This window comes from Ochlerotatus camptorhynchus, unplaced genomic scaffold (assembly GCF_037179485.1).
Source record: "Ochlerotatus camptorhynchus isolate MF236.1 unplaced genomic scaffold, CSIRO-AGI_Acam_v1.1 ptg000383l, whole genome shotgun sequence".
Taxonomy (NCBI): Eukaryota; Metazoa; Arthropoda; class Insecta; order Diptera; family Culicidae; genus Ochlerotatus; species Ochlerotatus camptorhynchus.
This window is the reverse complement of record NW_027040870.1, coordinates 2,365,001-2,381,814: the sequence shown is the minus strand read 5'-3', so window position 1 is coordinate 2,381,814 and position 16,814 is coordinate 2,365,001. Positions and strand designations below refer to the sequence as shown.

General features: G+C 40.4%; 2 protein-coding genes across 4 annotated transcripts in view; one reads left to right on the top strand and one right to left on the bottom strand.

The window, feature by feature from the left end:
• The window catches only part of LOC135710455 (monocarboxylate transporter 2-like), a 603,423-nt gene that overhangs the window by 67,465 nt on the left and 519,144 nt on the right, over nt 1–16,814 (top strand). The gene's annotated exons all lie outside the window — the stretch shown is intronic.
• Hecw (Hecw ubiquitin protein ligase) overlaps nt 1–16,814 on the bottom strand; it is a 100,292-nt gene that overhangs the window by 6,839 nt on the left and 76,639 nt on the right. For 2 of the 3 annotated variants that reach the window (XM_065233029.1, XM_065233030.1), the window contains one exon: nt 1,494–1,685. In XM_065233029.1, coding sequence (XP_065089101.1) covers nt 1,494–1,685 — 192 coding nt within the window. Of the gene's footprint in view, nt 1–1,493; nt 1,686–9,903; nt 10,175–16,814 lie in introns of those variants that run through there. The other variant, XM_065233032.1, reaches the window with a different exon arrangement.

The window sequence follows — 16,814 nt, the reverse complement described above, 5'->3', positions numbered from 1 at the left end:
CACATTCCGTAGATACCCATATTGCATGGGTTTAGATACATACTCCCTGTCCAGGGGCCACGAAATTGGATTTTGGTCCACCATGTTGGATGTAATTTTTATACTTTCACGCATCGAGCCCATTCCGTAGATATCCATATTGCTTGGGCTTAGAAGAATATTCCCTGTCCGGGGCCGCCATTATGGATTTTGTTCTGCCATCTTGCATTTCAAAATGGCGGTGGATGTCAATTTTCCATTTCCCCTCATCGAGCCCATTCCGCAGATACCCATATTGCATGGGTTTAGATGCATATTTCTTGTCCGGGGGCTGCCATATTGGATTTTAGGCCAGCATCTTAAATTCCAAAATGGCGACAGATGTCAATTTTCCACTTCCCTTTATCGAGCCCATTCCGCAGATACCCATATTGCATGGGTTTAGATGAATATTCCTTGTCCGGGGGCCGCCATATTGGATTTTGGTTCACCATCTTGTATTCCAAATAGGCTGCGGATGCCAATTTATACTTCCCCTCATCGAGCCCATTCCGTAGATACCCATATTGCATGGGTTTAGATGAATATTACCTACCCGGGGGTCGCCTTATTGGATTTAGGTCTGCCATCTTGGAGATCAAAATGGCCCCTGGTGGTTGGAACAAAAAACGTTTGACAGGCATTTGTTGATGTTTCATTGACGAAGAAATTGGTGAAGAGTTTTTCTCGATTAATCGACGTCCTAAGCAAAGTGACGTGATGTTATCAGTAGTTGTGAGAACAAATCTGACAGCATACAGTAATCTATTGAAAAATTAAAGTATTCTGTAAAAATCAATATGAATACAAAATAACACTACCCAACTATGTATCACTGACTATAGATCAGTTCACACACGAAAGCCAATATGCAGCGGATTTCCACGCATCCATGAACCACCCAGAATCAGATGCTCACCCAACTGTGAGGGTTTCCATCCATCCAGTTTATCATTAAACCGCTGCGCAAATTAGTAATTAATTTATGATACTCGGTCAAGCTCCACACCACCGTGGCGATACCTCGCTGGGCTGAGGAGTTTTAGCCAAGAGTAAGCTCGCGGTCGCTCGTGTAAATGAATTTTATCGCACTTCTACTTGTGCCACCTTCCGGCCCGTCAAATCAAGACGGCTGTGCAGATTGCAAGACGAGCTGATTTTATTTTTCCCCTCGGAGGTCACCACACATGGCTAACTGTAACCGAGTTTGGGGGGCAAATGAATGTGACCATGGCAATCGGTTTTCCGGATTGACAAACATACAGTCTTGTTAGTAGTACTCCGCCACACGTCGATAGGTACGTACTGCGTGACAGATAAGCTTATGGAACTATCGTTTTTGGAGGGTGAGGGCATCGTCGGCTCGATTAGATAATTTCATACGCTTTGAGTCACTGCAAGGAAAACGGTGAGTCAAGGTGCTCGCGGATGACTGATTCAAGCGGAAGAATTTAATGATATCAATTCGGACTTACTTCAGTTTATGTGGCCCCTGACCGAATCCTTTCGATTCCAACTTTCGGTAGAAGGTGCGTAGCTTAGCTTCAAAGTCCCTGCGGAAGGGAGGAGGGGCACGTTGCGGTACCCGTGAGTTATTGAGATTCGGTGAACCCTGTGGACTGCGAGCCTCCACTGGAATGTAGCTCATAATCTCGTTCTCGAATAGGCTGGAAATATAGGAGAAGAAGAAAAAACGGTATGCTAAATATGTTTAGGTAAACAATATGAATATGATAAACATTGATTATCTCTCTCCGGTAATCGATTAAACCGATTTAAATTAATTATCCCAATGACACATTCCAATAGCACTTATTAGGTGTGCCAAAAGTAATCTTCATAGAAGCAGAAAAGGTCAAAATAGATAAAATGAGTCGACTAAAATCAAAAGTGAGTCCGATTTAATCCATCCGCAGCTCGGTACCAGCAAACGTTCGATTGGCCGATGGCAATTTGATTGCGAGAAGGGATTTAAAAAGCCACGGCGAATGTAATCGCATTAAGCTAAAGCTATTCGCGATAAACTTGTATGTGTGTAAGGAACTAGAAAAAAAAATACAATGCAAAGAAAGGAAATCAAATGGAGCCAATGAATTTATACTTGTGAGGGATTGCAGTCCATCGATTAGTGGCTAAAATATGACGCTCTTATGACTTTGAATAAATATCTGATAAGGTTTTATGTTTTGATCACATCCATGTAGTTTTATGAGGCTTCAGAGGACCATAAACTTGTACGATGCTTCAAAACCACGATAAAACTTGCAATTTTTCTTGAAATACGTGATAAAACAACGCTACAACCAGCAATTACACATACATACACATATTCTAAAATGTAATCTTCAGGTGACTTTTAATAAAATTTATCAACCGGTAATCGAACCCTGCCACCTCCAGCATGGTGTTGCATTATAGCATTTGGCGTAACCCAACCCATATTACATTTTCGGTTTTATTATTGTTTTGAATCATTAGCTTAGCTTAGAATTTACTTCACGACCTTAATAATCCAGGAAATGTTGCATGCGAAATAACCGATAAGCCAAATAAGTGGCCCTTTTGCCTTAAACGGGCTTCATCAGAACTTACAAACGCTGGTGCATCCGTTGCTCAGCTGTACTAGGGAAGGACGTTTCGCATAAGCACAACAAACTTGTCTGGAGCTAACATTTTGAAGTTCTAGGAACAATGAAGTCTTGAATATTGTCGTGCAAATCTGTATGAATCCGTAAATCTCAAGAGAGCCTATGAGACTATTCTGACTGTTCCAAACTATTTTGGAGCTACGGGCTAGAAGTTCTGCATGCTCAATGAAGTTTTGAGCAATAGCCCGAAAATATGAATGAGCCTGTAAAGCTCATAATCATAGCCATAATCGTATCATTAAGTTATATATATACTCAATCATGACTTGAACAATGCCCAGAAATTGTTTAGAGTCCGTGAAACTCAATAGTATCAATTATATTACACGGTGCACGACGTTAAACATAAACACGATAGGCATAGTGGACAGTCGGCATAGTGGACAGTCGGCATAGTGGACAGTCGACATAGTGGACAGTCAGCATAATGGATGCTAGGCATAATGTACGTTAGGAATAATGGACGCTAGGAATAATGAACGTTAGGTTAATGGAGGAGATTAGTCTCAAGTAGTATCAGGTACTTGGAGCATTTTTAAGAACGGAATCAAAAATTGTAGCCCGGCATAATGAATATGTTTGTGGGTTGTAACTTTGAGCAAACTTTAACTTCCACCAAAACATGCTAAACAGCATGAGCATTTATGCCTAACGCCCATTATTTTGCCTTCCGTCCATTGCGTGTACAAGTAACATTGCCAGTTTTATCGAGGTTTTAGAGCAGTCTACTGGTCTAAATCATAATCTACACGAAACGAAAATCAATTATTTTATTCATGTGTTTCACGTATACATTTTTGCCAAAACCTAAGCCTTATATATTCCATAAGACATACCACATAGGTCATATAAGAATGCATTAAAGGTATGTGTGACCGCTTATACATTTCATTTGACACATGATCTTCATTAACTTTTTGCAAGGCGTCTGCTTATTACTTGACTTATACATTTTATGAATAATCAGCAATAGAAATTTGCCAAAAGGTATAAGGAGATTTCTATCCGTGTATGAAGGGTGTATTCGGATAAAATTGTAAACAGCTGTAAATTTTTTGCTATTATTTCAAATATCTTTAAATTTTCAGTGAAGATTCTTTAGAAAGTACTGGAGAAGTAAAAAAATAAGTTATGATTCAAATACGAGCTTCGGCTTAAGTTTTCATCAAGAAAACAAACGGTTGTCTTCAAAATAATATACAGTAGCGAAAAACTACATGTTGTTAATTTTTACTTATTTTTTCCTTTCCTTGTTCCATGTATTAACGGTAGTGCGAAACCGCACTTTTTGTAAGTGCGAACCTCAACCTGAGCTAGGTTTTAAAAACAAACGAGCAAACTGACGTACCCGATCCAAGTTGGAACTGAATTATAAACGAATTAGCTATAACTGAAAATATTCTGTAAGTTGAGATCCAACCACCGAAGAGATAAGTTAAAATATAATCAACTCATAAACCTAAAGTTAGTTTTCTTTCTCTTCGAGAAACCAACATAGTTTGGCGACGAGAATGGGATAATGGGAATATCGGAAGCACAATCGAGCTACAACGTTGCTGTTGAGCCGTTGATTTCGATCTTGGCATACTTCCGGTTCTTCATTAGGTCGATTAACCGAGATACCCTTAGATTAGGCGATGTCTTTGGGTTTAAGTTTGTCGACCTGCTTCGATGGCCTCTTTTCGAATGATGAGCAGTAACCTTACTTGTGTTCCTTTCGGTTGCCCTTCACACAGGTATGGGTCTGGTAGGGACACTCCTTCACACTTAATGCAAATCCTCACATAACCAGCATGGCGTTTTGGTAACTTATCCATCCTACTTGTTGGATGTCGAGATATTGCATTGACGTTTGATCTATTTGGGCAACCCTTCTCAATCATCTGCGTATCCTGATTGAGATTGATGATGCGATTGCACTCCTCAACCAGGTTTTCGAGCTTCAGCGTTGCACCGTCGGAGGGCGGTGGGGATTCTTCTGCTTCCAATTTCCCTACTCTACTCAATCAAAAGAGCATTTGATAATGCATCTTATAACTCCATGAAAAACAATATGCTGAAGCGTGGATTCGACAAAAGCATCATTAGGTGGATTAATGAGATGCTTTCTAAAAGAGAAATCTCAGCAAATCTTGGAAGCTCATCCATAACAGTTAGAGCTGTGAAAGGGTGTCCTCAAGGAGGTGTTCTTTCACCTCATTTATGGTCTCTAATAGTTGACGAACTTCTCAAAAACTTAGAAACAAAGGGCTTCGAGATAATTGGCTTTGCTAATGACATAGTCATAACTGTACGAGGAAAATTTGATAATGTCATTTCAAATAGAATTCAAACTGCTTTCAATTATGTTTCGTCGTGGTACACTAGAGATGGGTTGAATATAAACCCTTCTAAGACCACTATTGTACCGTCCACACGGAAGAGGACATTTTCTATAAATAACTTAAAATTGAAAGAAACTGCTTTAGAACTTTCACGAAGAATCAAGTATCTGGGAGTCATTCTTGACAGTAAACTTATTTGGAATTCACATATAGAGCAGGTTGTTAATAAGGCAATAAAGGCTCTTTGGATAAGTTTGCAAACTTTTGGTAGGAAATGTGGCCTAAAACCAAAAATGATCCACTGGATTTAAGACCCAGAATATCCTGGTTTGGTGGCCGAAAACTAATGAATGGCTGGGGAGACTGCAAAGACTTGCTACTCTTTCAATAACTGGTGCAATGAACAACAACTGCTTCCGCTGCCTCAATTTATCCAATTAGAAGCTGAAAGGAGCGCTTTAAGGGTTCAACGATCGAAATACTTCCTTGAAGGTGATCTTACAATAGAGTTTATTTAGATGGAGGTGATCTTACAATGTTTGATACTGATTCTCTTGTATTAAAAAATGAAGACTGGATGGAGAAAAAATATAATTTCGATCGTTTATACAATGCACCAGAATTTGATCGTAATGTTTGGGAAAGTGGGGGACCAAACATCAGTCCAGATTCAACTGTTTTTTATACAGTTCGAATATCCGCATCATGCGATGACTGGAGACCGCATATGAACCGGAGCATCTTAAATTGGGCACTGGAAAGCTTCTCGACCTAGAATGCTTCACAGTACTGTTGTCATTCAATTCCAGCTGGGTAGACTCGCTCCACGTGGTCAACTGTTGCACCGGGACCTGTCGATCAACCGATTCGATTATTTGTGGCTCCTCCAAAATTCGTTACAAGAATGACGACAACGAGCTTAGGTACCTCATATTTATACCTGCAAGCTTATCAACATTCTCAAACCAATGATATTCAGTTTACATACGCTATACAGTTTACTATAACGCTTCACGCTCACTCGATTCTACTCATTCTTTATTCCTCACTAACTTTATCTACTACAAGTACTTGTTCACCGAAGCTGCGCAAGACTTTGAATGTTAGTTGCATTTCTAATCATCCTCCGCAGCGAATACCGTAGCGAATGATATAAGTTGATCATGTAGACGATGTTATGATTGTTTATATTTTTTATTTCGTGTTTTGTCCACGCTTTCGACTATACTAGCAAGCATTTTATTTATAACATTGTAGAACGATACACACACTTGCCACGAATCTCTCCAATTCCCGTTCAGCAGAAAAAGCATACAAAGGTCGAGTATGAGAGGAAATGAGCGCTTCTTATTCGCTTTTAGCCTACCAATATTCCGAAGCATGGAGAGAGCAGTGGAGAAAGCACAGGTTTAATAATCGCAACGATAACATCCTGCTATGATGAATCCCTTATAATTGTAAGCAAATTTTACATCCTTCGGTTGGGTATAGCGTTCGTGGAATTGCGTGCCAATTGTCCACAGTCTGACCTTAGCCTTGTCCTGCAAATGCTTCCCGTTCTCCTTGAATACGTCCATGTATCGAGCGTTCCACGAATCAAAAAATAGTACGCAGTCCGGATCATTGCGAAACTCGTCGATTCCGGTCGAGAGTGACTCGATAATCTCATCGCTTCCAGCTTGATTGGCGATGGCCTGTTGAAGGGCTGCAACTTGATGCTGTTGGTTGATGATCAGATTCGTCATCCGGAGAATCGCTTGCTTTAGATCATTATCAGACATTCTCGATTTTAAGGTGGTGATATATAGGTAATTTCATTTGAATAGCTTGTTTAACCAGGGCTTAAACAATCTTAACGTCGGTCATAGCTTGTTATGGTTGCCTGAACCATGCGTAAAGAGCAAATCGAAACATTGAACATTGAAGGCCTAAGTACTCTTTCGTAGCTTTTAGTTTTTGGATTTGAAAGATCGTCGGGTGCAAGCAGAAAAACGTGGTCCCAGGTCCTTTCATATTAAAAATGTATGATAACCTCGCTTGTTTATCGTGTATTTTGTAAAACTTTTCGTTGACGTTGGTGCCGGGTTTGAATGGTTATAACAACTTGAGTAATGGTATAATGTGATATGAGGTGCTAGGTGGCCTTAGCGCAACCGTTTTTGCTTACTGAGCAGAACATCATGAGTCTAATCTCAAGCCCACCCACATTCAAGATCAAGAGTCAATCGTTTTATTTGTTAACATGATTACATGGTAATAACAGCAACTCGATGATTCAAAAGGAGCTCGTCTGCCTAGTGGCTCACGATTTTGCTTACTGAGCAGAAGACCGTGGATTCAATTCCAAGCTCCTTCGCGTTATATGATCGTTAGGACTGCTGCAAACCCAACCCTATTACCCAATATCCCAGTGATTCCTCGTGAAAGTTCAGAGGTGTTCTCGGCTTCCTTCAAAGCGAGTGTCACGTCAACACATACCTACCCCTTCCTTTCTTGACCTGTGTTCGGGCGCGGCTGGCACTGGTATTGCCTAGTTTGAGATCACCCGTTTTTACACAATGAGGATGATTGCTAGTCCCAAGCATCGTCTATTGGTTATCTGTGAAATTACAGCTGGTCTGGCAATAACAGAGTAGCAACCGTGGGTGGTCAATCATGCTCATGTTTATGCTCAAGGCGGTTTGAGGGCTTCAGTGGTGAAACAAGAACAGAACTTGATGTTGCTTTCGGAAAATGGCAGGGACCTTAACTCGTCATTAAAATATGTTGGGTACTCGAAGAGAAAAGAAACTAGTTTTAGCTAGAAGAGCTAGAAGAGCTCATTATATATTAAAATAAAAATATAATTAGCTCTTAAATTTATATTTAAATTAAAATACAATTAGCTCTTACACCTAATACTAGTTTCCTTTCTCTTCGAGAACAAAACAGTATTGATTTTTCATTTGTGTTGAAGGGTTTATATTTATTAAGTTATTAAGAGCCGGAATGTTTAAGTGTTATTTCTGACCAACTGCACAATATTTTATAATATAATATTTCGCACAAAAATTAGCATATTGTCAACAATGACGAAATAATTATGTTTGTATAAGTTGTGTCATTCTGAACCAGTACTTTGAATTAAGTTGTATTATTAAGAAATCTTCTACAAATTCAGAAGTGGGATGAACACTTCTAGATAGAGCTGGAATTAGGGCGTAACAGCTTTTGTAAACAATGACTTCGACCGATGATTTCTATGAATTCAAGGCACGCCCACGCAGACCAACCTAACCATCGGATAAAGGAAGTCTTTCCCTACCCAACGAGGATGTTGGTTTGCGTGGGTGAGACTTGAATTTCTAGAATCGAAGCATTTCTTGACTCTTGCAGTACAAATATATGATCAAGTTTTCTTAACTGATAATGGGCTAATTCGATTGTTCTTTTCCAAGTAAAATTTGACTTCGCTTCTAGTTATTTCAAATTTGATTGCGCTTTTTCTGGTGAAAATCTTAATATTTTTTTGTTACTTTGTTGCCACGCGAGTATCATCCCGGTAGCGTTTTCAAAAACTCTAGTGATCAACCCGATTCGTACCTTCCTCAAAACTAACCTTTGCTCGCTTTAATCTCTCTATATACAATTTTACTCTTGCCGTACTATAACGGAACTATCAACTCTATATTTTTATCTCCTCGTCTATCGTATGAAATGACCACTTTAAGCATCTCCGACTATGAAATAAATCAATGTTTCATATGCGAATAAAGAGCAAGGTTCGGGTTACGTTTTAATGCTTATCGGTTACTGGGATGCTTATGAGGGATGAAGATAAAGGATACATGATTTTAAGAAGAATAAAAAGAAGCAGAAGAAATGATCACATCGCACCGAACAGAAAAGAAACTCCGTCCCACGTTCTGAACACGGATCCAAAAACAGCGAGTTTGGCGGTTCCATTACTTTTCGAAAATTGCTTTCGATGAACCGCCGCAGTAAAAGTAGCAAATTTTAATTTTGCACGTTTTCTAATTACAATCCTTTTTTTCGGTTTCTCGAACGAAAAAGCCAGAACCTGAAGGGGAACCAATTTAAACTTTCTCCAGAAGCTGTTCGGCCATCCAACCAAGCAGCTTCGCCCCATAGCTACAGACAGTCAGCAGCTCAGCCTTGACACCTTGTCGACCGAGCAAACGAGGGGACAGAAATTTAATTAAAACTCTAATTTCTAATATCAATAAGCATTCCTTGGAATGTGGGAGTCGTACGCTAGGTAAGAAGATTGAAGAGGATGATTTCACTAAATCTTTCTGTACTTGAAATGTGTTACGGGGCGTCTTCAGCCAGTGAATTAGCAAAAACCGAGGTGGGCAAACAGAATGTCTTTTTTTTTTTGTTTTACGCGACACTTCTTCGTACTTCTTGGCCGGAGGCCAACAGAGGCCAGCTGCACTGTGCGCGTTGTGGGCTCATAGTCGTCCTACTAGCACCCGGTTCCGCAAACATTGGTTTAATGAGAAGGGGGGAGAATACACACAGCTGCTTCTTTCAAGCGTGAAAAGATGGCGGCCCTACCACGTATCCTGGCACTGCTGCTAGCTGAGCAAGGGGGGGGGGGGGGGGGGCTGTGGTACCAGTCGGTGGTGGTGTGTAAATGTTAATAGAACAGATCATTATCAGCCGTCCAACTGACCGTTCAACCGGTTGCGCTCCGACGACACACCGGTGCTTCGCTGCCCATGCAGCAAGTACTGATATAGATAAACATGTGTCGTTTAACGATCGATCGCACTAATAGGAAGCACTATGAGGGCGGCAGGTGTGAAGAACTAACAAAGATGTAGCTTCTTCGGTCGTAAGTCAAGGGATCCCACCGTGTGAGCAACTGACATATATCAATTACCTTCGAATAAGATGTCTATAATTACCTTTTATTCGTCAAGGCTTGTGACTCAATCATCATAGCGCAGTTCTGCTGTACTCGCTAGGACTAACTTCTAGCGGTATTTACCGTGAGAAAAATACGTGTTCCATCAAACTTCCAACAATGCATTTTGTTAGCACTTGTATAGCACGTTAAAATTCAAACCGTTCTAATCAGCATTCCAAACCAGTAGCTGTCAATTCGATTGCACTCGTTAGCAATTGCTCGCTGGATGGTTATTCGAAAATTAACACTCTGTCAAAACAATCAATCCACTTCTCTCAAGTTGTTTTTTTCTAGGCAAACGAAAGAGATCCCTAGTTGTTGTGCACCGGTGAACGAATATCGATTTACTGACGGATAAATTGCAGGCGAGAGCGTGCCACTGCGCAAAAAAAAATGTCTAAATAAAAACAAAACATAATAAACGTGTGCAATTACAAGCCAAAGCCAGAACAGGGATCTATTTTCGCATTCCCCACACTTTCACCCGCCCACAGCTCTCCCGGGGGCGACCGGTCTTGGCCAATTACCCCCCTTGATGCGGTGCAGAAGAATGGGTCTGTGTGTGAACCGATATCGTGCGATAACATTTTGGTTCAGATTAGAATTACAATAAATTTATCGACCGATTGAAGGTGCTAAATGCCGGCTGCTTGGCGAATGCTTACTGTGTCACGCACCCAGACGGTATACTAATCACGAGGATACAATGGAATAATTCCTTCTTAAACCGGACCATGGAAGTTTGGCTACGAGATTTGTGCGGATTAAATGGCAGACTTGATTTATTAATTGTATTGTCAATTGAATGTTTATCTTTTTGGTTACATTAATGAGTCATTGCATTTCGGTCAAAAGGAAGAATCTGGATTCTGGTTTGACGGCGCCGGTAGTGTAGTGACTACTTCTCACCCCAGTGTGTCTGGGTTAAGTTCAGTAAAATAAGTTAAATCGTGACATAGTATACAGTTCGAAAAAGAAGTGTAAATTTCTGTTCAATATGATACACATAAATGGAGCGTCACATATCATATAAGTTTACATTATATATCATGTAATGCTCTGACACATTTCATGTAATGTAGCAAATATTGTATACAAAAGCCCATCTTTGTTTACAAGTTGCTCGGTTGCGTGAAATGAAATACAAGTTTACGTGAATGAATGTTTACATACCAATTATAAAACCCTGACGTATGTGTTGGTAGAGGGAAAAATTTAAACTTTGCGGAGACGATGGTGACGACTTCATAACATTCGAAGGCAAATTTTCGAAATAAGAAGTAACACAAATCGTAACTATTTTTGCATGATGAGCATGCATGCATCAAGCAATTGTATTCTATTTAAAGTCGGCGGAAAATATAAACTGACGATTCGTATTTTTATGATAACTCCTTACTTGAAAACAGACAAAAACCCACAAACTGGCTGGTTTTTCATGGTACACAGAGTGAAAATTCAATAATGAGTATATTATCTCAACATTTCGTTGCAGACCATTCATAAATTTTGATAACATACAAAAATTCTATTATCCATATTAAGGTGTTTCCTCATAGAGTCCGTTTTTCCATCACACCTCGCAATTTCAAGAGCACATATCTCAAGATCTACGAGGTGTATACATCTGAAAATTTCAGACATTCCTTGCTTCTCAGCAGCAAACAACAAGTAGTAGTTTCAGCTACGTGCATTCACATAAACCTTGTTATTTTTACATGTGTAATAACAAAGTTTAACCCGATAAAGGACGATACAGCAATCACCTTAAGTTTCCTATGCAAGTGCCGATCGAAACAAACTTTATGACGTCACTACAAGGGTGATTGAGTGAACGAAAGAAACGAATCGTGCGAAGCGGAATGAAAACCGAGTGAAAAACGAAGTGCACCAATACATTCAGGTCTACAATTCCATACCTTGTATAGGCCATATATAGGGTGTGGGGATAAGACTGAACGATCACCATAGATCCCAAGTAACAATTCTGCAATCATTTGGCATCCTCTCTGATTTATGATGGTTTTATAATGGCAATGAATAATCCATTTAGTTTAAATCCAGCATTTCGCAGTGTAACACGTTTCTGCTTAGTAGTTCACCTTTTCGCTGTTTTAAAAACCTTTTACAGTCTGTCGAGAAGTCAAAAACTGTCTTGTTTTAAAACTAAATTTAAAGTTGTTCTCAATCCCACCTTAAAACTGTTCTATACATCAATCATAAACTTCATTAGCAATTTTTTATTAATGTCTTGATAAAATACTCTATAAACCTGTTCTATCATTATAAAAGCAATCATATAACCATTAAGTTTTAAATGAGGGCAAATGGTATATATTGTTGCCTTTTAGGCTTTTAAAAGTGTATCATAAAATCTCCTCTGTTTACAAATTGAATTTTAAGGATGGATCCTCACAGTGAATAAAAACCAAATTTATGACAAGGATATATCGAAGGATAAACGAAGTTGGAAGAAAAATTCAAGCGATGCTAACGAATTCATTGACAAAACAGCCTGAAAACAAACCAGCCTTCTCCAGACCTTGCGAATAGATGAAGATCGGAATAACTTGTGTCAGTACCGACAGCAAACCACTGAAACTTTCAGTTAGCGGACACTAGTTGGTTTCCGATCCATAGCTGCGATTTTATTCGGTGAAAGGGTCATCACTTGGAAAAAATTAATTCAACTGTACATTTCTGCATCGTTTGATGGTGCACTTCCAGAACCATCCGGAAGAAGGGGATCTTTTCGGGAATTATCGAGGTTACAGCTGTGCGAAATGCGAAATGTTGTGAACACTTTCTTAGTAACTGCTTCCAAGCCATCGGGAGATAATCGCCTGGAAGAACGCTGAATCTCACAGCGCAACTATCGAAAGATAAACAAACTTTGACGTTTAACTTTTGCAAGCAACTTTGCCTCCATAAATGCTGCCATAAATCTGAACGGGTTAAGATCAAGCAAAATGGTTTTAGATAAATACAATTCAGCCTGCAAGTTTTCTTCATAAAAGCCATTTTACAACATAAGGATTTTGTTATGGATTTCTTAAAAGCAAAACAACTTTTTCACAAATGACCCATGAAAATCAACTTTTATGCCACCGCCATGTTACATTTAGTTTGCTTGTTTTTTTACAATCTTCGATTTTCTCTCTATATTTCCTTGGATATAACTATATTTTGGTAAATTTAGCAATGAGCAAACATTTAAATGCGAATATCATAAAAAAATAATCTCAGCCTAGCTCGATCTGAAAAATAATTTATTTTATTCAATGTAAAATAATTAGTCAAATCGACGTTTTACGAGAGCGGACCTATTTTTTTCGATGTTTTCATGTACACTTCACATGAAATTTAATAAGGCACTTAAAACTAGGCCAAATGAGAACTATTGGAATAAATTTGGATATTCAACACGATGTTTATACCATCAGTTTCTATTATAATTATTTTGATAAGATCGGATTCATAAATCCTTTTCTATCTTGATTGATGCTTTCCTAGTGGATTTAGTAAGCGGCTAGGGGAAATGGCTCGGAAAGGGTTGATTGTTGCTAAATAGCTTTTGTTGTAGTTTTCAAATGGTTCTCAATGCGTTCGTCATACAACCTTTTGCAGTAAATCAATCTTGAAGAGCTTCAAGAATACACCCTTCAGAACCTTCTTCAGGGTGAGCCAACTAGACATATTCTAGTCTTAATGAGGTTATGGTGGATGCATTAATGACAAGATAGCCTTGACCAGGGTTTTATGAATGTTGTTTTATAGTTGCTTTGTAGTATTTCATAAAACTTAAAATGTTACATGGGATGCTATAGATTTTATAGATAAGCGGAGGCAAAGTATAATGTGGCCAAACGAACCGTCAGTTAGTGTAGCAAGGACTAAGATGTGTTCCTTTGATTACTGAAAAATCCTGTTGCCCAAGTTTGAAGTAGTCAGGACTAGGAATCGGTGGTAGATCTTACATCCCGAAAAGGTGATCTACCCACGTTACGGGGCAATGCACAATGGTCCAGAATGCAGATTTAGCTGGAAGGATATGTTTTGAGCTGAAATTGAAACTATAGACTAAAAATCTCTTTTGATAGCCAATACAACCTGTTACAACTCTGCGTTGAACAAATTCTAGAAAATTCAAGCAGAACATTGCATTAGGTCCTAAGTAACATTGACAGATTCTTTTCGTCGACTTTCTCTTTGTATCCCCACGGCCATTTAAAGACATTTACAGGTATTTTTAGCACACAGATCGATAAAAGAAGCTTTTATCTAGCATCTAATACGACAAACACAACAAGAAACGGTTATGTGCTCATGTTATTAACGAAAAAGAAAGTCGATGAAGAGAATCGATCAAGGTTGACTTAGGACCTTATGTAATGTTCAGCTTGAATTGTTTCGCTTAGCTGTAGAAATGCAAAGAAAAAACGATGAACAGAATCGATCATCGGGTACACGCCCTTATGCATGCTCACTGTCGAAATTACCTTTAAGATGATGGTGCATATTTACGAGAAATCAACGTTTAAAGTCATTGTTTACATTTGGTACATAGGAATCTACTTCCCTAAGATTTAGTAAAATTCAGGCTTAGCTGAAATTTACAATATTTTGAAACCTGTTTATATGTTTGTAACATTAATCTGCAAGAAGAAAAAAATACTGCAAGGGCCTTTTTTTCGAGCTGGAACATCCAGAAATCATTAATCAGTAAATAAAACGATCCAGATAGTTTAGATGTTCAGCTATCAGATAAATTATCAGATGTTGGCGGTACATGAAAACAACACTAAATTGAGTAGGATTCACTTTCTTTACACGCAATTCTGATTCTAAACAGAAACTAGGTAGATGGTACCCATTCTTACGTGCAGTAAGGTGTGTGTGTGTGTGTGTGTGTGTGTGTGTGTGTGTGTGTTTGTATGTGTATGTGTGTGTGTGTGCGTGTATGTGTGTGTGTGTGTGTGTGTGTATGTGTGTGTGTGTGTGTGTGCGTGTGTGCGTGTGTGTCTGTTTGTGTGTGTGTGTGTGTGTGTGTGTGTGTACGTGTGTGTGTGTGTGTGTGTATGTGTGTGTGTGTGTGTGTGTGTATGTGTGTGTGTGTGTGTGTGTGTGTGTTTTTTTTTTTTTTTTTTTTTTTTTTTTTTTGGCAAGGAGGAAACCTTCAAAAAGGCCATCGTGCCACCGCTTGACGACTGGGCGCACAGTCGCGGTGACACGGTGTGTGGGATTCTTACCGCACTAAAACCTCCTTAGACGCCTTGCCCTTTTCCCCCGGAACCACTTGTCGTATTACTTCGGAGGGGGCCGTGCATTACGCACCTCACTTTACCTCAGCTAATTGGCGCTTCCAGTTCGCTGATCGTCTCTCCAATTTGTGAGCCATTTATCTCCCAGCGTCACGTTCTACTCGGTTATCCCTGGTGGTGGATACAGCCTACTCTGACGGAGAGTTCTCCCGGCTTCGGCTTTCAGTTCGCACTTGTGTGAGCACATTACTACTTTCTAGTTGGTCTTCCCGCCATTTTCGCTGCAGCGCTGACATGATCTGCGTTACTGCTCTGCTGACGGCGTTAAAGGTGCCCTCCTCTCGACACATTTCTTCGACGACATTCTCCGTGCTAAGGGCGAGCATATCCTCTCGCACATCATCAAATCTAGGACATTCGAAGACCACGTGCTCTGGTGATTCTTCCACATTCCCACACTCCGGACAGAAGGGTGACGTTGTGTGTCCGAACCGATGCAGGTACTTCCTGAAGCAGCCATGACCAGACAGGAACTGCGTCAAGTGGAAGTTGACTTCTCCATGCTTCCTGTTCACCCAGGTCGGAAGAGTCGGTATTAGCCTGTGTGTCCATCTACCGTTCTCTGCTGCATCCCACTCCTGCTGCCACTTAGCCATCGACTCCGTTCTCACCATTTTTCGTACTCCTCTGGTTTCTCTCGTCATATAGCACTCGTAGTCCTCCGCCAAGGTGATGCCGATTGGGATCATACCGGCGATAACGCATACTGCCTCCATCGAAATGGTTCTGTACGCACTCACGACTCGCATGGCCATGAGCCGGAACGTACTGCTCAATTTCCTTTGGTTCTGCTTCGTTTTCAGCGCTTCAATCCAGGCTGGACCTCCGTACCTTAGTATTGATGAGGAAACTCTAGCCAGAAGACGTCTCTTGTTGCTGCTTGGACCAGAATTGTTCGGCATGATTCTGGCTATTGCGTTGATGACCTTCGTCGCCTTCTCGCAAGCATATTCGATGTGGCTATTAAAGTTTAACCGGTCGTCGATCATCACTCCCAGATACTTAAGCATGCGCTTCGAAGCAATGGTGTGCTCTCCAACGGTAATTTCTGCCCGCTGCACTGCTTTGCAGTTACTGACCAACATCACTTCTGTTTTGTGGTGGGCTATCTGCAGCTTCGCTCCTTGCATCCAGTTACCAATCGTATCTATCGCCTCAGCCGCCAACATTTCCACTTCTTCCAGCGTCTCACCGGTTACCGTCAAGACGACATCGTCCGCAAAGCCAACGATCTCAACTCCTTTGGGCAACTTGAGCGTCAGCACGCCATTGTACATTCCGTTCCACAGCGTGGGACCTAGAATGGAGCCTTGGGGAACCCCCGCCGTGATTCTAAACGATTTCTGCCCCGTGTCTGTCACGTAGACAAGGACCCGGTTCTGGAAATAACTACTTAGAATCCTGCAGAGGTAGCCTGGAACCCTCATTCTATGGAGCGCCTTGGCGATGGCCTCCCAGCTGGCGCTATTGAATGCATTCTTGACATCGATCGTAATCACGGCGCAGTATCGATTTCCTCTCCGCTTCTGTTTGGAAGCTTTCTCGGCTCTGTCAATAACTGTCCGAATTGCATCCACCGTCGATCTCC